This window comes from Amblyomma mixtum, chromosome 4 (genome assembly GCF_055824585.1).
Source record: "Amblyomma mixtum isolate Tamu chromosome 4, ASM5582458v1, whole genome shotgun sequence".
Classification (NCBI taxonomy): Eukaryota; Metazoa; Arthropoda; class Arachnida; order Ixodida; family Ixodidae; genus Amblyomma; species Amblyomma mixtum.
This window is the reverse complement of record NC_143015.1, coordinates 115,809,147-115,833,810: the sequence shown is the minus strand read 5'-3', so window position 1 is coordinate 115,833,810 and position 24,664 is coordinate 115,809,147. Positions and strand designations below refer to the sequence as shown.

Sequence of the window (24,664 nt, the reverse complement as noted above, 5' to 3'; positions counted from 1 at the left end):
CTTCCTCCTTGATGCCCGCTGCTCCCGCTAAAGCTCCCGCGTGCCACTCGCGCCACTCGTGCGGAGCGGCGTAGGTAGGTGCGCTGATGTTTTCGAAGGTACAAAGATGCTTATAATCAAATTAGTGACAATAATTTGAATAAAATCTTGCGTCTAAAAATATTTATAATGCTTAAAATTTAACTTACAAGTTGTTGCGCTACCTATTGTAAATTTATTTAACTATTTTTTATAATAATAAAGTTTAATTTGCACATTTTAATTTTTATTGCTTTTTGATAGATGTCGCGGCTGTTTGTAAATGGTCACTGTTGGCGTAAAACAGTGCCCGCATTTTAACGTCGAGTATCCGTACTAGTGTGACAAGTGATTAGCGCGTTGGTGGACACTGGACAGTTTCGTTTGTTGTTGTGCGCGGTTGTGCACTATCGGAAGTCGAACAGGTTTATTTGTCCAGTTCATGTCTGTCGCCGCCCTCAACAACAGCAAGCGCTCAGCAGCTTGGTTTGGGCACCTTCTCCGGCGTCTTTACGTGAGAGAAGTTGATCATGCTTTTCTAATTGCTGCATTAGATTCGTAGTGCTGTCGGTGCTGCTATTATTGAGGGCGCGCGCGAGGCGTGGTCGCGTGGTCGGTATAGCTACTACTAGCCACTGTTGCCGGGGTTGGTAGGAAGATAACTAACGCGGATTTGGTGGCGTGTGCCGCGCAGGTGTGTCCAGGCCGCACGATGCAGGTGAAAGTGTTGAACGCGCTCGAGGACAACTACATGTATCTGCTGGTTGACGATGCGAGCCGTGAGGCGGCCATCGTCGACCCGGTGGAGCCGGCGAAGGTGCTAGAAGAGGTGAAGAAGCTCGACGTGAAGCTGACCACGGTGCTGACGACGCACCACCACTGGGACCACGCGGGCGGCAACGAGCGCCTGCTCGAGCTGTGCCCCAAGTTGCGTGTCTACGGCGGGGATGACCGGGTGCCGAGGCTCACGGAACACGTTACCGAAAACCAGGAGTTGCAGGTGGGCAAGTTGACGGTGCGCTGCCTGCTGACGCCGTGCCACACGTCGGGCCACGTTTGCTATTTTGTGCCGGCCGCCGATGGACAGCCGCCAGCTGTGTTTACAGGTAGGCTTGAACACTTTCAGAGACGCATACAGTTCAGATAACTCTCAAAGGAAGGTCTCCAACCAGTAGTGTCGACCTGCTGTCATGACATCGCCGTGGAGGCTGGTATAAAGACATACGGAAGGAATCATGCCGTTCGACCTAGCGAAATTCTTATATTTGTGCATCGCCCTGAAACTCCTGGGGGGCAGGTACACAACACACTACCATTCACTCGTTTCCTGGACTGGCTTTGCTTGTGGCATCTTTCGTAGCTGCTGTCATTGTATGCAGGTTGAGTGTGCATATGTGTAATTGAACCGTGTTGTGGTTATTCATGTGGTTGTGCAAAAAAAAAGGGAGGGGGGTTACAACCTTTGCTGAGATGCGCTCGAGTTTTGCGCCTCTCTTAATTTCGGTTCCCGTGATCTTATTCATTGCGCATAGCGTTGTTTGCATGTTTATGCTGCTGTTGGCTGTTAGTCGTAGTTGGATGGAACATTTGGGCTACAAATCCAACAGCCATGTCCGTGGTCAGAAAACCGGGCAGGACAGGGAGGGAACTGTGCCTTGCCACAGCAACTGCTTGTTCTACCATTGTCGTGGCAAGCCATTAGAAACGTAATGTTTTCATCAGGCTCATGCTTCAGGGAAATGAGGTGCAGCAAGTATAAAATGTGTTGGTTATTCAGAGTGCTGCAATTCCTCTTAACAGCTGCAGGCAGCTTGTGTGTACGACAGTGGTAACCGGCATCAAAACATTCTCTTTCTGTGTTGCAGTATTGAAGTTGCAGTCATGATGGTGGTATGGTGTGAGGTGTGCGGTGTGCGGATGAGATTGAGAAGTTTACAGGGTAGTGTGGCTGCAGCTCGGACAGGGCATTCTTACTTGGAGTTTTCCCTGCAGTGAGCGTATTCAGTCTGATGATGATGCTTCTGCAATTGACGCATTACTGGTGTTGACTAGTAAAATGCAGCTTTGTGCCTTGTTTCTGGCTGGTTTACCTACAAAACAAAGACACAAATGTAAGCAATTTCTTGTGGCAATATGTGGATGTTGTAGGAGGATTGCACTACTTCCTGAACTTCATATCATGCCGCTGTACTACAGTGACAAGATTATGCTGCTGGTGAATGCTGCTGGTAATTATCGTAACATATATAGTTTGAAGTGCACATCACAGTTGGGTTCTGTTATACACCCCGAGCACCACTTGTTGAGGCTCCACTGAAAGCCTCCTAGCTATCGCTTTCGAAAGTACATCGGGAATGCAGTGTCCATCGCTCATTCATTTACTATGAAAATGGTGAATGTTCTCAGCTGCAATTACTTGTTTTTTTTCCGGCTCCCACCGGTTCCATACACCGCAGCATAGAGTATGAGAGGTTCCTTGCTCCGGTAGTGAGCACTGGCCGCTAGTTTCTGCGCCGTGCTGTGAATCAGGCGTATGTCTCGTGTCTCATCCTGCACTCCACCCGCATGCAACTCTATGTGAGTCCTGGCTTTGGTGCTTGCTTTTCGATTGAGGCGAAACGCAAAAAGGAGCCTTCTGCTGTGCTGTGTTAGTGTGCGTTAAAAAAACCACGAGTGGTTGAAAACCATCCACAGCCACCCACCATGGCACTTCTTTCTCTTTCTTTCATGGCACGGTTGAGGTGTTCACCAGACACTTTGTTGACCGTTGACAGCTATAACTATGCATAGGCTAGTAACCTTCAGCTAGAGAGCCAGTGTTATAAAAGAAAAAGATGTAAGTAACAAAAGAGCTGATAAAGCGAAATGTGACCAAACAACTCTTATTGCCGGCCAGTCTTGGAATCAAATGCGTCTACGATGCGTTTAATGAGTACTTGAACATCCAACTAGAATGAAATTGTTGCTGGAGGTGCCCTCAAGCTCATATCGCTGTGCATTGGCGGCGGATATTGTTATGGAGCGAAGGGCCGAGGTACTGTTCACCAATAGTGTTCTAGCTCCCAGCATGTGTGCAAACCTTAAAACCTTCTTGTCTTTTGGTACCACCTGGGGCCAGCTATGGGGAATTATTCACCCCCCCCCCCACCAAAAAAAAAAAACTGAGTCATTAGGGTGGTACGAGCTAATGGAGAGGGTAAAAGAACAGAGCAAACGAAGGGGGCACAATGACAGGAGGCAAAAGGGCTTCATGCTAAAAAAAAAAAATGGAAGTGCTTCGTTACTGAGTGAATTAGGGCTTCATACAGAGTATGTGCACTACTTCAGGCTGGGGTCAGTGGCAAGCACTCTGCACAGTAGCATCGAACCGAACTTCATAAGTCACATCCGTGATGTGGCGCAACACTTTATAGGGTCCAAAGTAGAGGCAGATGAGTTTCGTCGACAAGTCTGGGTGATGGACATGGGTCCATGCCTACACTTTATCATCTGGTTTGTTGTCGACATGTCAGTGTCGTTGGTTGTAGTGGAATGCATCCGTTCATCCCCTGTTGTCGTCAGACGTGTATAGGGGCGAGTTAGCTGGCTTCCTTTGTGTATAGCGTGAGCGCCGGTCGTCGGTTGCACTTGGAAACATGGCATCCAACATTGTTTGCACATCCCATCCGTAAATGAGGCGGTGCAGTGTAAAGTGAGTAGTTTCTTGCATGGCCGCGCTTTACGCGAAAGTCACGTATGGGAGAATCTTGTCCCAAGTCTTATGCTGTGTGTCTGCACACATTGCGAGCATATCCGCTATGGTTTTGTTGAGTCTTTCGGTGAGCCCATTTGACTGCAGGTGGTAGGCAGTAGTCTTGTGATGACTCTTGCAACTCAGCTGGAACACCTCGAGCATGAGCTGCGCTTCACTGTAATAGCCGTGCCTGCATTGGTGATTATGTAGGATGGGGTGCTGTGTCGTAAAACGATGAGATGCATGAAAAACTGTGCGATTTCAGACGATGTGCCATGCGGCACTGCCTTGGTTTCTGCATAGCGTGTCATATAGTCAGCTGTGGCTATAATCCACTTATTGCCAGCCGATATTAATGTTGTTTGTAACCCGACGCAAACGCTGAGTAAAAGAAATTCACTTTGACATGACAGTGTTGAATTCTACAGTAGGAGCCGGTGTGGCCCACCCTTTCCCTGAATGTCCGTGCCAGTCTTGACACCAGCGATCCAGCCGTCATTGTGCACAAGGCCTATGCCTTTGTCACACAAGTATTTACAGTTGGCTGTTGAGTTGAGAGCCTTGGTGTCTCGCTCTGTTGAACTGAAAGGTAGTTGTGTTGCCGCTGCAGAGAAACATTGTTCTCTGTCGGGAGGTTCTATCATATCACACCAAGCTCTTGTGGCACCGCTTTCAAAAGCAGTGGTTTTGCTGGCACATAAACAATCGGCCTACAAGTTTAACCTGAAAAGAATAAAAAACAAGGCTATTGTGTTCAAGTGATCTTAATACTTTTTTAATTCCGTTTGGGACAAGCTTTGTTGGACCTCGTGCACTTTTTAGCAAACATCGGTTTCGGTAACTTGGTAAAACCGGCAGCATTAGATTATACTAGCTGCAGTGTTTTTGTAGCGAGAATATTATTTTATTTCTGTGAAACATGTTATATATCCAAGTAGAGTTTTTCGGTGATTATACCACTTTAATTTCATTTCTCAGTATGTGGCTATGTATTCGTTTCATGCAGGAGTATATACTTGTGCCATCTGAAGGCACTTGGGATCTCTAGTGACAACTTTCTCACTGCTTTGTTGACTGAGTAGACTATCGACTCAACGGCCATTGGAGCCACCTGTGTAACAGCACTCACTTTGCCATTGAATTGATAGACTGTTGGTTCAAAGGCCTTTAAGATGACCATGCAACATGACCATGAAACATGGGTGACATGGCATCACCTCTGAAGTGCCATTAAGACCTCAGCAGCAGTTAGTTTGATGAAGGTCAGCAGTCTTGTGTGAGTGCTCGACTGTTGAGGTAGCAGTCAGCAGTACCACATCATTGTTCCTGGTTGGAAGTAGAAAATGGGGAGTTAAATTATTCAAAGTGAGCTGTATTAACTCTGTTTTTGAGCCTAGACCCGAGTGTCGGCAGACACAATTGACTTTCTTAATATCATGGTTGTTAGTCACATGCATGACAGGATTCTTGGTCACAAATAACTTGCCACAGATGACAGGGTCCCACCGGGAGCTGAAAATGCCATACACGTGATGGGGGCAAAGGTCAAAGATACACAGCTACATGAAGGTTAGTCATGCTTCACTGAACATATCACTGCTGTCAAATTGAACCCAGAACTTGAAGTTAACTGAATCATATATCTTAGTAGGTTTTATTTTTCAGTTACTGTCTGGCATTAAAACTGCAATGAAGCTTTTTGCTGTGTTTTGAACTTTTTTTCAGAAATCATATCAATATTTCTTTGAGATTTTTTTCCAGGAAGTGATTGACATGTTGCTACTTGCGACTGATATTCTTAGCTAGAAAACTGCCATTTTTTTTTTGCGGAATGACTGTTCGGTGTTTCTTTGTTGAGCTCCATGTCGCATATTACTTAGCCAAAAAGTTTCGCCTGTTCTTGAATTCGTGCAATACTACACAAAAGAAGTCTGGATTTGTCTCAACAACTCTGTTGCTGCTTCGGCTGCTACTGCAAAAAGAAGACAAAATTCCATCAGCCGAGACTGTGAACTCATGACCTTTATTAGTTGCATGCGATGCTTGACCAGATGAGCTTTGGTGGGGGTGTCCTTACCTTTCATACTTATGAGTTTTAACATCTGGGGGTCATTAGTGTTATATTTACGGACGTACTAGAATCCCTTTGATTCAGTATTGCTTAGTTCAAATTTCCAGTTTATTCAGACTAATGCTTTGGCCCGATCAACGCCATGTGTATTGAAAGGGATTCCTCTTTAAATTTTTAGGTTTGAATTGTAGAGAATAAACTGCATTAACAGAAGTTACGTAGACTTCAAAGTGATTACCAGCACAGTGTCTACTTGTGACAACAGAAAAGTCAACATCTTGTTGTACAGATGCTGTTCGGGATATGGTAAATATTAGCAGGGGGCAGTTAGCATGTATACCTTTTTCTGCTCTTGGTATTACGATTTTCACATCCTTGGCCCTGTCTACATGAGGTGATAAAAGTAAGGAAAATAACGTGCTGTCTACTGCAAAGTGCTTACAGCAAGTGAGGAGCTTGAGAGTGACAAAGTGATGTTCACAAGCTCATATTGTGATGAGAATGAATGCTGAACAGTGCGTTTACTTTTAGCAATGAATATTTCAGAGGTATGATAGATGATTTGCTAGTGGAGGCGAAATTCCAGAGGCCCGTGTACTGTGCGATGTCAGTGCACGTTAAAGAACCCCAGGTGGTCGAAGTTTCCGGAACCCTCCACTGCGGCGTTTCTCATGGCCTGAGTCGCTTTGGGACGGTAAGCACCAATAAACAAAACTAAACCATGATTTGCTAGTGAGTTGATTATCCTAAAATTTTCTACCTGCTGCGGTGGCTCAGTGGTTATGATGCATGGCTGCTGACCCAAAAGACTCGGGTTCGATCTTGGCCGCGATGGTCACATTTCGATGGACACAAATTGATAGAAGCCCGTGTACTGTGCGATGTCAATGCACGCTAAAAACTCCAGGTGGTCGAAATCGTCCGGAGGCCTTCACTACAGCGTCTCTCACAACATGAGTCACTTCGGGATGGGACATTAAAAGCCCATAAACCATGAAATTTTTCCAGGCTGCGGGTTTACGTTCTTGCTTAGCCTCTGCTAAAAACAACTGGGCTTCCGTATTCTGAAGTTTTCCACTGTTTGTGCTTTGTTATACTATTATTAATCTTCTGCACATTTATTATTTACATTTGTTAAGACTAGCTAGTCCTAAAACTTTTTTAGACTCAAGCTTTCTTCCCCAAAGCATTCACTCATTTTTCCTGTAGTTTGTGCTGACACCTGATTTCAACACGTTCATATCATGTTTATTGCACACTGCATATTACATTAGGTGTTGTCTACTATAGACCCTTTGCGAAACCCTGGAAGTCAGCTCCTCTGCAATGAAGGAAAACTACTTTGCCATGTTGGCCCAACCAGTTTTGGGGCTAGGATTTGGGTGCAGTGCCACTGACATCAGGAGTCCGAATAATACTATGCATCTTTCCTACCTGCTTCTGCTGTGCATTGCTGTCATGGTAAAGGGCTTGGATTAAGTGCAGCTTTACAAGACCAGTGTGAAATGCAGCTGTGCCAGGGTGCTGTTAGCTAGGCGTGTACACGAAATGAGGCTGGGAATGAAAATCTTCAGCACTGTACCTAACTTTTCCCCTATGATGGGCCATGCTGCCATGGTAAAAGATTTTTTGATATGCAGGAAAGCCGACTTTTGCAGTTTTGCAATGGGACTATGGCTAATTTTTCATGTGTGCATGTGCATTGTTTGACAGGTGTTGGGAGTCGCAGTCACTCAACACAGTTGATGTGGACTACTCACAGCCATTTTGCGCGCCTCAGTATCAAATTACATTAGGTTATTCTAGTTCAATTATTCTACCCCCTCTCAAGGGTGAAAGCTCGAGCCTTCGCAGTTGTTAACTTGCCTGAGTGCACCATGTCTCACGATGTTAAAAATGTTTAACTTATGTAGATTAGAACTTAGATTTGGAGCATATAAGCACGGACGTGGGAGTGTGCTTAATACTGTACAGTCGCGGGTAAAAAAGATTAGCACACGTGACGGCACACCAGAGCGCCGGAATGACAACGCGTGGCGCTGCAGGTGGCGAAGAGGCTGATAACGATAGTGTCGGGCCGCTCCCATTCTACAGTATCAGGGGGGTTCAGCGGACAGCCACGGACTGCAAAATTACTGGCTAAAAGCAGGGCTATCATCTATTGTATCATCTATGAGTTCCTTCTGACAAACCATCGCGGACATAAAAAAACAGTAATAAAAAGAAGCCATCTTTGCTCATGATAACCGAGCCAAAATAAATGCCGCAAGCGCAGTCACGTAGGGTCGGCACTTCAACGCTCGGGCGGTGCACGCTTGATAAAGCTTACTTCCTGCCATCCCCCCCTAGGCTACAAAAATGGAAACTGCCCATTAGGCAGGTCTGCGTACCGCAGCGCCATGTGGTGAGATATACGAATTCTGATCGCCAGTGATCTGTGCTAATATTTTTTGCTCGCGACTGTACATACACATTGCCTTGCTTTGAAGGCTACCCCTTCTTTTGAAGCTTGCTGCAGCAGAACCACACATATTGTGAGCTGAAAAAGTTGGGCTTGTTAGGATAGGGAAGGATGGCAGCCCTTGGTGGTCTGCATAAAACTCCAACACTTTTTTATGCTTTGAACACACAGGGTACTACGACTCTTTTAGGCGACACTCCCAGCTATGCCTGCCTACCAACTGTGGTTGAAAGCATTAAGCAGAAAAACAGTCGCCGACCGTTTTAATATTACAGCATTGCTCGTGACATTAAAGACTGACGATCAGTTGATCTGAAATAATCAGTTGTTTGACGGTTTTTTTATTCAGACAGAGACAAGTGCAAAAGATGTAACACCATTGTGCTGCATTTCATGGCACAATGTCCCTATGCAATAATTGGTTATCTCTTCTTCAGATGATGGGAAGCGAACTGGCAGATTCCACTGAATATTGTGGATACTAAGCCTTTCATGATTGGATGTAAATTTAATTTCCTCACAGTGCAGTACAGGCTGAAAAAGAAAGCACAAGGCTGGATGCTTGTTATAAGTGGCTAGGGAATGTTCCAAACCAGAGCTCTTTCTCATTGTGCTCAGACCAGAGAATTTGAGGTCCACTTCAGTTTGTCGTGCTTTATCTGGTCGAGCTCTTAAAGTACCATTTTTTGCTTTCTTAGGCATTGTAATTTGTTTTAGGCACATTCGTTATTACTGAGCTCTTGAATTGACTCTGCTTGTCAGGGAGGTTGGATGTGATAACTTTACATTACTGCCCGTGTGCTTTTTTTGTCTTTCAAAGAACTCTGACCTGGATAATACCTAGGTCCTAGATAATACCTTGACTTGACCTAGATAATACCAGCTTAGTAGGAGGAACGGCCCTGCCACTTGTTAGTGAAGGACGCTGCTGTGATAAGCCCTGCACTCTCTATCAACCTTTTTCATCTGCTGTATCTGGACAGAGAGGCTACGCCCTAGTTAAAACTAAAATAGCTAAAATGAATGAAACAGTGACAAGAGGGTCGCCGTGCTCTCATTCTTGGTTGCTAGTGCTTGCTGGATGTGTTTCCCCTGAATGAGAAAAAGTGCCTTTAGTATAGTACAGTTAGCTTGCAATATTTAAAAGTTGGTGTGGGATGAGAACATATTTGAAAGTGGGCAGTTTTTGGATTAAGGAGGGCCTTTTCATTGACCTAGATAATACCAGGTTAGTAGGGGGAACCGCCATGCCACTTGTTAGTGAAGGACGCTGCTGTGATAAGCCCTGCATTCTCCATCAACCTTTTTCATCTGCTGTATCTGGACAGAGAGACTGTGCCCTAGTTAAAACTGAAGTAGCTAAAGTGAATGAAACAGTGACAAGAGGGTTGCCGTGCTCTTATTCTTGGTTGCTAGCGCTTGCTGGATGTGTTTCGCCTGAACGAGAAAAAGTTCCTTTAGTATAGTCAGAAAAATTGGTGTGGAATGAGAACACGTTCCAAAATGTGTAGTTTCTGGATTAAGAAGGGCTTTTTCATTATACTAAACTTTGAGGGAATCAGAGCATTGAGTAGACCATTGGTTCAAATTATTCAGGTTAAAATCATTACGAATCCTTTGCATAACGAGGGGGAGGGGGAGATCATTGTCATTGTCAGCCGGTTTAAGCCCACTGCAAGACAAGAGACCTCTCCCAGTGGTGAACAGTCACCTTTGTCTTGTAGCAGCTGCCTGTCGTGCTGTCCGAACAAAACTTCCCAATCTCAGAGCTACGCTTGATCCTCTGCTGCTGTCTATTGCGTTTTCCTTCCTGAGTGTCGAGTGTATTGCTCACATCATACCACTGCTTATCTTTTCCGCACCTTTAATAATCTGGCATTTCCGCTTGATTAACGCAGATAAGATATCGACTCATGTTTGTTCACTTATCGGCACTGCTGTCCCTATCTCTTAATGCCACATGTGTAATTTTCCTTTCCCTTTTGCTATACTGGTCCTTTGTCTCATTCCAGGATTTTTCAGTAGCCTTCACATTCCAGCACCATTGGCAGGATAATCAGTTACATGCTTTCTGTGTGAGTGACATCGTTAGGCTGATGTTCATAACTTGTTAGCGCCTTCCAAATGCACCCTAAGTCATGGTTTTTCTCCCACTAATTTCCTTTTATGGTATGGATGTGTCATGACTGATTGGCTCGCATGAATATGCTCCCTCTCTGCATCTAATGTCATGCTACCCAGTAAACTTTTTCTACCTCCGGACTGCTCAACGTTTACTTTATTTTTCTCCCTGTTAATTTTTTGAAGGCTGCTGTTGGACTTTCCCTGTCGAGGTCTTCAGTCATTTGCTGTAAGCCATCTCCTGAGTTACTTAGATATGAGTTGAGTTGTGGCTGGTGTAAGCTATTGGTGGGATTAGTCTCGCAATTATCCTGTAGCGATGCTTGTATGTTAATTAAGATCGGGAAGGCACAGATCTGTAACCTGGCAGATGTGCGTCGCCTTGCACACAATCCCCACAATAGACGTCAGGTACTGCATTCACCTTCTAGAGTCCAGGTCAGTGTCTAAATGTTAGGAAAACTGTCAGAAGCTTCGTTTGTTTATGACCGGTTTCTTTGCTCTTAAATGATGTCTTGAAGTGTGTCGTTTCTGCCCCAGTGAGGGAAGCGAGTAGGGGACACCTCTCGGCGTTGTAGTCTCGGCAGCACGCAAGACGATGTTTTACATCCCCACACACACTACGTGAACACCACGGAGGTGATTTCAGGCCTGGGGTACAAGCAGAGCTCATGTGAATGAGGCGTGGTAAAGCAGCTTGAGGTCTCTTTAGTCCCTTGGTCACACACTGCTTGTTGGGTGGACACTACTGGAATCTGAAATGGCTGAGCACTGATATCAGTGCTCCGAGCACCAATGAGCACCAAGAAGGTGATGGATTACTGTTGGATAGTGCCACCCGATAATCCCATACCTACTTCTTCCCAATGTAGTGCTCTCTATGGCTGATTTAGCCATGCAGTGATTAGCAGGAGAGAAGTTTCGTCTTCCTACCCTGCATCTTTTTTGATTGGTATTTTCTCACTTCTGCGGTGGAGCCTGGGGGCCTTTGTTATGTGGGCACTTCCTCTACAGTTTTAGCATATTTAGCACAACTCTTGATCCCCCGTTGCTGTATATTACATTTTCCTTCCGAGAGTGTTCACTGTGTCCACTGTGTTGCTCTAAGAGACCATTGCTTATCTATTCCGCACATTTCATCATCTGTCATTTCCGCTTGATTGTGGATAAGGTATTGGCTCATGTTTGTTATCTTACAGGTGCTGCTGTCTATCTGTTGAAGCCATATGTGCAATTTTTTTTGTCCTTTTGTCGTACTGTCCTTGTAGAAATTTTTGATGGCAAACCTTGGCCACGCAATGTTGAGTTACGGCAAATTGCCTCCATAGTACTGTGAACGTCTCTATTACATCTTTTCTCGTGGTGTTTTTGGCCAGCTCATTTTTCTATTCTTTCTATCGTCAGGCAGCGCACAACAAACACCAGGACAAGAAGAACGACACGGACAAGAGTGCAGTAGCAATTAAAGCAACCCGAAAAACACTCAAACCCTTGGTGAGAATGCGTGCATCATTTCCACACACGTCATAAACATAAAACCATGCTATGATTACACTTCGGTGCTTTCGGCACTCTATCTTGTTTTTTCCTTTCTTAGCTGTTTGAAAGATGCTGCTTCACCGTGTTTTGGCTGGTTTTATGTTTATGACACATGTGGAAATGATGCACGCATTCTCAACAAGGGTATGAGTGCTTTTTGGGTTGCTTTTGTTGCTAGTGCGCTCTTATCCGTGTCGTTCTTTCTTAGTATCCTGGTGTTTTTTGTGCGCTGTTTGATGATGAAAAAAACATTTTTGGTGGCACAAAAAATAAACCGTTAGCAGGTAGAAAACAATGCTTCCCTGTAGACACCAGTTGATGTTTTGGGCGATTTCTTTTTTTGAAGTTCATCACAAAAGCTAAACGTCATCCAGAGGCTCAATGCTACTACTAGCATTCCAAACAGTTATCCCAAAAGCTAAAAAAATTACAACACTGAGGTCATTTGGAATACAGTCTGGATATCGGAGCTAATCCATGCTTGTTAAGATAAATAGGGCACTGCCCTTTTCAGTCCTGCACGAAGATTCAGCGCTTCATAGCAAAGGCGCAAATTACTTAAACTGAAAATTTACTTCTTGGTCTATATCACTGACAAACTCTGAAATCGCACTCAATATATATTGGCCACCGGTGACCCATGCTCAATGGGCACGGTAAGGAAAGCGTTAACGAGGATAAATTAATACAGCTGAAGTCTGCAGTGAAGCTCCGCCCACATTTAGGATCGCAGAACAGAATTCTTCCATGACAAAACATAGACCGTTACTAAAGCTTTTATTGTTATCTTAAAAGGAAGCTGATCATGAGACGAAATTATAAGCTCGAAAATTGTGATGCTTTCGTCTTGTTCGATACAGTCCCACAATTAAAAACTTATTTTGGACACTGTTGTGGTAGGTCCGTAGATAGAGATTGATAAAGATCGGGCACTCGGCAAAGTCTGACCTTAAGAAATTCGTCACACGGCCTAGGGGGAATAGGGAAGCCTCCAACCGAGAGATGGCGCCACCCGCGCAAGTGTCGCCGTCTGCACATTCGAGCGCTCGGTGTTCTTAGTTTTTCGTTTACAGTTAGCACAAATCGTCCGAGTGTTTTTTCGCCAGTGTTGCTGCTCGACGCTGCAGTTCTGCGGTTTTTGACAGCTACAAGGTGAGTAATGTGTCTTTGTCAAACTATGCTGAATTGCAAGCAATTAAGGCTGAGCTCGCCGGGGTCGCGAACTGTGCAGTTAACGAGGAAGGGCCGGCTGCTGTGGCGTGGGTACTTTCGCATTGACGTTTATACGGGGACGTGACGTTTCTTTCATGGACTCTCACAATGGCAGAATGAGAAAGTGTTTCTTGTCAAACTGTAGGCTTGCATTGAGAGCAATTTAGACTGAGCACGTCGGCCATGTGCTGGTCGGTGTAACGAACTGCGCAGTTAGCGAATGACGCGCCCGCTTTTTCGAAGCGGGTAGTTGGACTTTTTTTATGACCCCAGTAGTGAACATTTTTTTCTACATTCGTTGACGGCGCGGCAGAATGTGGTCGACTTCAAAAAACGGGCAAGCGTGTCGAAGGCAAGCGTTCGCGTTGTGACAGCACGGTAGTGCGGTTTTCAAAACGGCCGGTAAAAAAAAAGATTAACGCCTAGGACTAAACGCTAAAAAGCGAGAAACTTGTGCTGCTTGTGCGTCGAAAACTCCGTCGTCTCTACTGGAAACACGCATCGCACCCGCGCATTTGTCGAAATTTCCGGAACCCTCCACTACGGCGTCTCTCATAGCCTTAGTCGCTTTGGGACGTTAAACCCCACAAACCAACCAACCAACCAACCAACCAACCAACCAACCAACCAACCAACCAACCAACCAACCAACCAACCAACCAACCAACCAACCAACCAACCAACCAACCAACCAACCAACCAACCAACCAACCAACCAACCAACCAACCAACCAACCAACCAACCAACCAACCAACCAACCAACCAACCAACCAACCAACCAACCAACCAACCAACCAACCAACCAACCAACCAACCAACCAACCAACCAACCAACCAACCAACCAACCAACCAACCAACCAACCAACCAACCAACCAACCAACCAACCAACCAACCAACCAACCAACCAACCAACCAACCAACCAACCAACCAACCAACCAACCAACCAACCAACCAACCAACCAACCAACCAACCAACCAACCAACCAACCAACCAACCAACCAACCAACCAACCAACCAACCAACCAACCAACCAACCAACCAACCAACCAACCAACCAACCAACCAACCAACCAACCAACCAACCAACCAACCAACCAACCAACCAACCAACCAACCAACCAACCAACCAACCAACCAACCAACCAACCAACCAACCAACCAACCAACCAACCAACCAACCAACCAACCAACCAACCAACCAACCAACCAACCAACCAACCGACCGACCGACCGACCGACCGACCGACCGACCGACCGACCGACCGACCGACCGACCGTTTGTTCTCGGTCCGCTCAGGAGGCAGGCATTCTGTAAACGTCCGGCTGGGAGCCCATGTTGTGACCACCCAGTTGGCATTGGAACTCCCTGGGACGTCGCACGGACGTCCTGAAAGTCCGAAAGACATCCAAGGGAGTTTGAAGTGCCTCTGGGTGCACCTTTGTTCGGAATTTTTTGTCGAACAAAACGCGTAGGCGGCCGTGCAGTCAGGCTTTTAGGGGCAGAGAATATAACTTTGTAGAATGGAGGAATGCTCGAAGATCATTGGAAGTTGTCTTCACCGTGTAGTGACAGTCGTGTGCAACTCGAGGACGTAGCGGCAGATGCCCCTGAAAAGGAGCACCTCCAGACAATGGCGTCGGCCGATTCTTCCCTCCACCCCTTGACCAATCCTCTTGGACCTGCTAACATGAAGTCGTGGGAAAGGGGGTGGGGCAGATTAATGGGGAATTAATCGCGGCTTCATCAGATTAACCGCGGTGCCATGAAAATTAGGAGCACAGACCTTTGGGCTAGTTGGTTCATAGCAAACACGTACAAGCGCTAAAAAACACGGACAGAGAAGAGACTTGGAAGCGCGCCGCTCGTGTTGTCCAAGTCTCTTCTCTGTCCGTGTTTTTTAGCGCTTGTACGTGTTTGCCATGAAAATTGGTCGACGCCATTGTCTCGAGGGCCTCTTTTGAGGATCGTCTGCCACTTCGTTTTTGAGTTGTATCCGACTGGTACGGGGAGTCTACTTCAATTAGTCTCAACTACACTCGGTAGTGTATGTGGTGCACCATTGTTTTGAATTCGAGGTTCGTAATAGCATGTTGTCCGTGTTCATAATTTCGTCGCTTTGCCACTTTCGCGCGCCTTCTCACTTTTGGTGTGAGGTTTATCAGAATGACACACGTGCTTGTAATTTACATTTTTCAGCTGACGTGGCTCGGTGGGAGCGACAACCATTGCTGTGTGCCGTAATGTCATAACAGTGGACACACACGAAGCCCGGGACGAGCTTATAATGATTTGCCAAATGTCGATGCCATTTGTATCGGCTTCTTTTTGTGTTTATGTGCAGCGAAATAAAAATTCTTATCACAAATTTGTTCCAGTTTTAGTAGACCAAAACAGATTTCGCGCCTAAACAGTAGATCGTAGCCAAAAAAAAAAGAAAACGTGCAAAAAAAAAAAACGGAGCAGGGGGTTGCGCGTGCTAGCTTTCGATTACGCGCGCTGAAAACCGAAACCTGAAGTAGTCACCTAGTATCCCCTCCAACCGCTTTGTGCGGCTGCAGTCAGAAATGTACACTCTCTACCTGTTCCGTTCTCTGTGGTTGGTCAGCGGAATCTTGGAGTTATACAGCACGCCACGGACTGTGGTCCACTTAACTTTCTTTTCAATAGTATCGTGTTGGTAGGGTTTCGTGAGTCGTTCCCGTCGTCTGCTATGCCGGTGTTGCCAGACTATAAACTAAACCCAGTATGGCCAGACTACTCCATTCTCTTGCTATGCAGTCGTTAAAATTTAGCGTAAGACTTTCAGTTTAAAAGTTGCAGGACAAGTTGAGAAATGCCATTTGAGTTTTTCTCCGTGTAGTTTGCGTGCTTTCTTTTCTGAGGTCTCGCACCACCACGTTAGCAAACTTGCTCCGACTCAAGGAAATCAAGCAGACGAGGCCGCGATGGATTAACGTGCCGCCGGTCACAGCGATCGTTTTGCGATAAGCGCTGCTTTTCGCTAGAATCTGACGCTGCAGCCTAGGAGCAACCACGTTGGGTTGCCAGGAATTACCTGTCCTGTGCCATAAAAAGGCGACGAAGTGGTCGCGCTCCAGCATAATATGATTCCGGCGAAAGGAAGTGCGCGGGCTTATCAATTGGCTCATCTCAAAACCATCGCCGCTACCGTTCTTTCTGTCGGGGGCACGTTTCAGGTCGCTAACGGGACGACTCGAGAGCGCATAGTTACTTGGCAGTTATTAAAACTCGCGGCCTTTGTTTTAAGCTCGAAAAAAGAGGAGCCCACGCGAACTTTCTCTGCAAGTTTGGCATTAGAAATTTTGCTCTAAAGGTCGGAACAAAAAGTTGGTTTATTTTTGTTAACAGCCAGATTGGGCGCATTAAAAAACATGCTGATTTGGACAAGACGACTGCCCATAACCTCGTAGTATTTTATGTATACAACGAGAAACCTTCAATGCTGATACAACTTGAACAAACAAGAGTAGAACGAATAGGCCGCCGCGGTGGCTCTGTGGTTATAGTGTTCGGCTGCTGACCCGAAAGACGCGGGTTCGATCCCGGCCGCGGCGGCAGAATTTCTTTGGAGGAGAAATTCCAGAGGCCCGTGTACTGTGCGATGTCAGTGCACGTTAAAGAACCCCAGGTGGTCGAAATTTCCGGAGCCCTCTTCTACTACGGCGTCTCTCATAGCCTGAGTCGCTTTGGGACGTTAGACCCCATAAACCAAACAAAACAAACACCAGTTGGTCGCAATGGGCCCGATACCGGGCCTTGTTGGCATTTGTAGCCGACACCGGCCTGCACATGTATACAGGGTTGGTCAAAAGTCCTCAGGCCACACGGTCTGCTTTTTTTCTTCGGTATATCCTGGCACTTAAGGTGTCGATAAAGCTGCCAAGGTTGTGAGATATTAGAACGATGCTTCTTTTACTCTCTACTGTTATTATGAGCTTCGCGGGTGTCGTAGCTGCCTGACTATACTGTTCAAAAACAGACCCTGTACATATAACGCTCTTGTGACGAAGGCCATATTTGCATTATAAAAACAAATGGGCCACGGCCCGCGGAAAACAGTATTACTCCGCTTGCCAGTCACAACAGTGAACAAATCAGCTTTTTAATATCTGACTGCGTCGAACAAGCCAGGGGCACCACAATTCTTGAGCTTAGAATTTCGTCTCATGGTTAGCTTCGCATTTAGTTAACGGGAAAAGCTTTAGCAACGGTCGATTTTTTGTCATGGAGGAATTCGGTTGTCCTGAATGTGGGCGGAGGATTACTGCAGACTTCAGTTGTTTCCTACCATAGCAAAGTCCACGCGGAGAGCGGTGTTTTTTAAGAACTTTACACAAGTCAGCTGAAACATCCTGCATGCTGACGTGGTAATCTGGTAAGCATTAGTATTTTGCCAAAGGCTTATCCTAGGTCTTAAAGTTACTTCGAGGACAGATTAAAAAGTTCGCCAGTATTGGTAGGCTGTGGCATTGTAACGACAGATATCATTCTCCCCGAAAACGGAGCTTTCATAGTTTCAAGACCAAAACCAAAAAAACTAAATTCAGGTGTCGTTATCACCGGCTTATAGTTGTAAGTAAACTGCTTGCGCCGACACCGATTTTTTTTTTTTTTTTGTGAGAAAGCACTGCTGAACGGGGCCAAACTCTACCATGAATCTTGTGTGAAGCCTCGGAGTAACTCGGGTACGCTCGGGTTAGTTCAGAGGAGCGTCGTGCAAGCTGCAGCCGATTGGGAGGAATCTCGTAAGTTCGCAAGAGCGTCGCAAGAGACGTGTCTACCAGCTGTAGCCAATGGGAGGAAATGGCTTGAGTTCGAAGGAGCGTCGCGCAAGCTGCAGGCAATGAGAGGAAGCTTGTAAGTTTGGAGGAGCGTCGCGCCAGCTGCAGCCAATTGGAGGAAGCTTGTAAATTCAGAGGAGCGTCGCGCCAGCTGTAGCCAATGGGAGGAAGCTCGTAAGTTCGGAAGAACGTACGTCGTGCAAGCTGCAGCCAATGGGAGGTAGCTTGTAAGTTCGGAGGAGCGTCGCGCCAGCTGCAGCCAATTGGAGGAAGCTTGTAAATTCAGAGGAGCGTCGCGCCAGCTGTAGCCAATGGGAGGAAGCTCGTAAGTTCGGAAGAACGTACGTCGTGCAAGCTGCAGCCAATGGGAGGTAGCTTGTAAGTTCGGAGGAGCGTCGCGCCAGCTGCAGCCAATGGGACGAAGCTCGTAATTTCGGGAGAGCGTCGTGCAGGCTGCAGCCAATGGGAGGAAACTCGGCTAAGTTTGAAGGAGCATCCTGCCAGCTGTAGCCAATGGGAGGAGGGTGTCGCGCCAGCTGCCGTCCGAGACAGGGTGTGAAGGTGAAGGGCGAGAAACGCGGTTGCGTGCACGTGCAGATGCGAGAAAGAAGAGGTGAAGAATGAACGCACGCTTACGCACGTCTGCTAGGTTTAACTACGTTAGAAATTTACCACTTTTGTGCTGATCCCAGATGCTGGGTTACAACGCCATTCACTTCAAAACGGTGGCAACGCGTACTTTTCGTAAATGACGTCGCTAGTTTGAATCTACTGGCGGAAAGATTTTTAAATCCTATTTTCTGGTCGATAAATTCATCACTTGCTGTTGTACAAAGGTCGGCAGAGCAGCCAAAAAGAGGCCGAGGCTCTATATTTATTGAGAAAAATAATTTGATAGAGTTGCCCTCAGTCTTCCTTTCAAATAATAATTCCCTTTATTTTTGATTTAAGGTGAAAAGAGATGTGAAAGATAATAAGAATAGCTTAGCTCCATCGTATTTAGCCTTTTTGGTGTTTGTTTTTATGGGGTTTTGCCTTCCCAAAGAGACTCTGGCTATGAGGGAAGCTTTAGTGGTGAACTTCGGATAATTTCGACCACCTACGCTCTAAACAGACGGGAGTAAATAGGGAGTAAAGCTGTCCTCTAGCACACACCCTTTTATAAGAGACTGTGCCTTACTCCATTTTAATTCCCATATTAGAAGTATTCGTGTTTAGAGCACGGTTTTTTTTAAAGGGGCCCAGAAACACAATCTTAGTTGACTGTTTTGCCTGTTGATCGCATACAGTGGGTTACAATGGTGCTATTAGCGTCGGCAATACGGGGTATATTCCGTTTTCTTAATATTTTAATGCCTTCCTAAAAACAAATTCATGGCTCTGATGTCCCCATACAGTGGCGGGTTTTAGCAGCGGATATGACATCACCTGGCGCGAGCTTGATGATTGAACAAACAGTAAATATACTGCAAATTGTGTGAATAAATACAGACACATTTTGACACCTGTCGGTGTTCTATATTAGATCAACAAAAACAACTTGTTCGTCTTAGATAAAAGCCCTGCAAAGCAAGTAAAATAAGAGTACACCACCAGGGGCTCTGGCATGGAAACGACGCTGCCAGTCTCGGCAAGAACGAGTTACAGAGCGCAGACAACCATGGAGTGCAAACTTCTTCCGCGACGTGCTCTGGCAGGCTGTTTTGATTGGTTGCGCCAGGTGCCGTCATCGGGAGAGCGAAATAGGAGTGGGAAGCCCCGCCAAAATCGAGTTGAGGGCAGCGTTTTGTTTGCTTGTATTTTAAAATTTCTTCATTGAATAACTCCCGTTCCTGTGCATCGATTCCTGTAATTCTTTTTAAGTAAGCATCTGTGTGACATAAAGAATCCACCTGAAGTATAGCCGGTATCCCACCAAGCAGCGTTTCGCAGCGCCTTTAACGTGCTGTGGCATCGCACAGTACACGGGCCTCTAGAATTTCGCCTCCATCGAAATTCAGCCGCCGCGGCCGGGATCGAACCCGCGTATTTCGGGTCAGCAGCCGAACACGGTAACCACGAGCCGCCGCGGCGGCCCACTTTAATGCGTAAGCCCTTTCGCTGCGTTTCGGACGCGCGCACGATAACGAAGTGTCGATCGGCATGTTGCAACACCTGCTCTTCTGGGCGCCGGTCGCGTGCGCCTACAGCCTGCAAGAGCGTATCTTTGTTCCGGAAGATTGCGAAAGGGCGACGTGGTTACCTGTAACCAGCAGGTTGCAGTTAAATGGCATCTCCTGTCGAGTGCCTTTGTGGGCTTCACTAATCGGCGAATACGACAACGGGTCGGTCGCTTTGGCGTCGCTTGTAAAGGACGCCGTCTGTGGAGGACGTCGAGAGTCTTCTTGCGTTCTTGTCGCGATAGCTTGATGTCAGCGAGTGTTCTCGAAGTATAACCACGGCTTGTTCGCACAGCTGTACGTAGCTCATTACAAGTAAAGCCCATACACAGCGTTTTTTGTCGTCAGCGACCATAGTGAGGCTTTAATTGCAAGCAGGTTGGGCAAAGTTAATGAACGGTTCTTGAAAGGCAGCTTTCTTCCGAAGAAGCTAGTGCCACACGCTAAGGATCACATTACTGGAGATCACGCTTCACCACCGTTTTATTTTGTTTTTTTTTCTTCTTTCTGGCTGCCTTCCGAGTGGTCGATACAGGGAGTAATTTAGGGCAGCAACTTTTTTTCTGCTGTTAAACCTGGTGTGTTACTCGTATGTGACTTATTCCGGGAACTGTGACGTGTAGAAATACACGGAAATGTGCTGCACTGCTTGCCATGTGAAGTCAACAAAGTCTTTGCGGACGAGGCAGGGTCAGATTTGGTAGAGTAGCATGGCGGTCGTAATGACTAAGCCATTTTATGTAGACTTAGTCGTTATGCGATGGTTTTAGAAGACTATAGTGTGTTCCGATATGCCTCTTTTCTCTTAGTGTAACGTAGTGGAGGGCTGAAGATTAATTTAGGCCACCTGGGGTTCTTGAACGAGCATAACCTATGTGTCGGTTCGGGACATCAAAGGGACACTAAGGAGAAATTGAAGTTGGCTTGTATCGACAGAGTACCAGCTCCTGATTACAAAAACGCCACTCATACTGACAACAAAGCTCTTGTAACGTAGGAAAGAGCAAGAACCAAAATACAGGTATCGCCGCCACAGGCCAAACTCGCAAGTACAAGCGTGATGACGTCATAGGACAAAACAGTGTTGCTAGAACCAATTGTTCTAGCAACACTAAGACACGAGAAGGCACGAATCACTGAGGCGCAGCCAATGCATGCGCAAATCTCCTCGACGTCGCCAGATGGCGCCACGTACCCGGCAGCTACGCGCGCGCCTGCAGCATCGGGACAAATCAGCGCCTGCTCACCGGCGGTAGGCGGGCTCCCGGTATCCCGCCAACGGTAACAAGGTACACGGTATGCTGAAGGTGTCTATTTGCGAGAACTTCGTTGGCGACTTCGAGAGCGGGATCCATCGTAACAAAGCAGACATTTGAGCTGGTTGGTGTGAATTCATGGTGGAAAAAACAGCGCAAACTAAGACAGAAAACACAGAAAAGAGGGGAGACACTACAAGCGCTGTATCCATCGTAACGCTGGCAAAACGCCGGTGCAAACGTAAACGAAGCGACGGTAGCGACGGCCGCAATAGCCGATAGATGCCTTCAACGTGCGGCCGGCGGTAGCTTTCTTTTCGGCTGCTGCTAGGCCGCCAGAAATCACGGAGTCTGCGTTACGTCATGTGCACGTCACGTCACTTAGTCCTGTGTCGTCTTAAGAGAATCCCAAGTTTGAGTCAGAGTGGCGGGAAAACTTTTTCAGCTTCGAATCCAAATTTCTTAGAAATAAATGCATCTTTCGCTGCCGGCCAAGTGGCAATTAACAAAGCCATGAAATGCCGAACTATCGGATTTTGTTCTAAAAAAAATATTATTTAGAGTTCTCCTCACTGTCCCTTTAAACCTTGCCTGCCCATCGCCTCCCTTGTCAAATATGTTCAGTCATGAAAGATATGGTAGTCGGCCTGCCTAAATTGACCTTTTTTTTACTGTGATTTGAACGGCCGACGATGTGATAGCACCATGTTCTCTGCTCGTGCGTGATGACCCTGCTTGTGCCTTGAATCGTGTTGTCCTCACTGCCATGCTTAGGTTGGGATTAGGCCTTTCGAACATTAAGGCAAGTTCCAGGTTCAACTTTTGCCCACGGGCGTTCTTTTTTCTTGACGCAAATGCACGGCAGCCACATTTATAAGGATTGTTCGTCAGAATAAAAGGAGAAAAAAAAAAGAACAGTAAGTGTTAGATGTTTTACTTCGCTGCTGGGAAGTGGAAGCAGTTGCTAAGCTTCGTCTTCTAAAATTCCGAATTTCGTTTTGAGTGAATGTGTCTGTAATCGCAGATACAAAAGCATCATCTTCATCAGCGTGACTATGCCCACTGCAGGGCAAAGGCCTCTACCATATCTCTGTCCTTAATTAACCCTGTCCTGCTGAGCCGCCGCGGTGGCTCAGTGGTTATGGTGCTCGGCTGCTGACCCGAAACACGCGGGTTCGATCCCGGCCGCGGCGGCTAGAATTTCTTTGGGGGAGAAATTCTAGAGGCCCTGTACTGTGCGATGTCAGCGCACGTTAAAGAACCCCAGGTGGTCGAAATTTCCGGAGCCCTTCACTACGGCGTCTCTCATAGCCTGAGTCTCTTTGGGACGTTAAACCCCAATAAACCATAAACCTGTCCTGCTGCGGCCACCGTATCCCTGCAGACTTTTTATTCTCATCCGCCCACCTAACTTTCTGCCGCCCCTTGCTACGCTTTCCTTCTCTTGGAATCCTCTCCGGTACCCTTAAGGACCAGTGGTTACCTTGTCTTGTCATTACATGCCCTGCCCAAGCCCATATTTCTTTCTCTTGATTTCGACTAGGATGTCATTAACCCGCGGAGGGGGCTATGGAGGGGCTTTAAGTTGTGTGCTTAGTAAGAAAACAAAAAAAAAAATCCCTGGCGCGTCGCAGGCGACACGCTGTTCGTGGCCGGCTGCGGCAAGTTCTTCGAGGGCACGGCCGACCAGATGTACCGGGCGCTGGTCGAGCGGCTCTCCAAGCTGCCGGACGACACGCGCGTATTCTGCGGCCACGAGTACACGGTGACCAACCTGCAGTTCGCGGCCACCGTGGAGCCCAACAACGAGGCCGTCAAGAAGAAGCTGAGCTGGGCGCGCGACCAGCGCGCCCGCAAGGAGCCCACCGTGCCCTCCACCATCGCCGAGGAGCGCAGCTTCAACCCCTTCATGCGCGTCCAGGAGCCGACCGTGCACCAGCACGCTCGCCTGGACGACCCGGTCTCCACCATGGCGTTCCTGCGCAAGCAGAAGGACCACTTCCGCCCGGCCGCCTGACTCCCTTCTTTGTTCTCCCCCGAGTGTGTCTACTACTGTACTTGTGCAGAAACGCCAATACAGCTCTGCCTTTGTTATTGTTACTGTCACTCATTTCTTTGAGCAGCACGAACTCGTCGCTGGCTTCTAGACTGAAGTGTGTGCGTTGCAGGTAATATTGGTTGCGACTCTACATTGGGTGGCCATGTCCTTAAGATTACGAACGCAAAAGGTTTGTGGGGAGAAGCGCTGTGTCATAACCCATACGTGAAGCCTCCCATTTGGGTTGGAGCGCGAGCAGACTCCCAGCTCATAGGTACCATTACTAGCATAGCGCATACCGCGACCCGCCACTGCGCATGCGCAGATTGCCATGAAGTCCCCAGATGGCGCCACGTTCCCGTTAACAGCGCGTCGGGACCAGTCAGCGCGTGCGTAGGGGCGGGCCGCGGTAAGCGGTGCGCGCTATGCTAAATCTAATGTCACATGAACAATGCCGCGATGGCGATGCGTGCAGAAGCGGCACCTGGTAGCGCCAGATATATTTTCAGTTGCCGCCACCTTGGTAGCGGTCGGAGGCAAAGCATAATTTCAACGCCTGCAAATCTGCTTTGTGGCGTTCTGTCGTAATAAGCTAAGAGCTGCCGCGCCTTTGCAGAGTAGGATTCGGGATTGAGCCACTCCGATCGTTTCTTAAAACGTCAGGTGTCTTGCACCTGTGAGAAAGCGGGATCTTTCCTAGCTCGTGAACTTGGTTAGTGTATTTTCGGTGTACTGCTATGCTTCCTGTTCTTGCATGTACGGCAAAAATATAACAGTGCGTGAAGACGGAACGCGAACCTTTCGACTGAGATATCTGCACTCTAAACAGAAAAGGAGTAAAAAGGGAGTAAAGTTGTCCTCTAGCGCACTCTTATTCATAAAAGGGTGTGCACTAGAAGACAACTTCCTTCTTACTCCCATATAGGCGTATTGGTGTTTAATGCATGTGGTCGGCAGGTGACAGGAAAGCAAAGAGCATCACAGTCCAACCAAAGGTTTCGCAAGGAGAAACCCGGCGTTTAGGGAGCGATTTGGCGCTTTCTTTCCTTCTAATGCGTGAAAAGATTGGTGTGGGTAGAATAATTGTGCCGGGGTTCTTTATTTCGCTCAGTTCGACATTTCCCCGAGACTGGTTTGAAACGAGATAATTGGAGCCAACAGGAGAGCCAACGTGGCGGCTGCGCATGCCTCAATGCGTGTCCCGAATGTGAACCGTCTTCAAGGCATTCCTGGTCCATTGCCGTAGCC

At 47.1% G+C, this 24,664-nt stretch overlaps 1 protein-coding gene across 1 annotated transcript; it reads left to right on the top strand.

The window, feature by feature from the left end:
- Positions 1–358: 358 nt before the first annotated feature.
- Positions 359–23,472, top strand: tzn (hydroxyacylglutathione hydrolase tenzing norgay). The gene is made up of 3 exons (XM_089587841.1): positions 359–532; positions 713–1,124; positions 23,013–23,472. The coding sequence occupies exons 1-3, from the start codon at positions 461–463 to the stop codon at positions 23,393–23,395; spliced, it is 867 nt and encodes a 288-aa protein (XP_089443967.1). The 5' UTR covers positions 359–460; the 3' UTR covers positions 23,396–23,472.
- Positions 23,473–24,664: the final 1,192 nt, after the last annotated feature.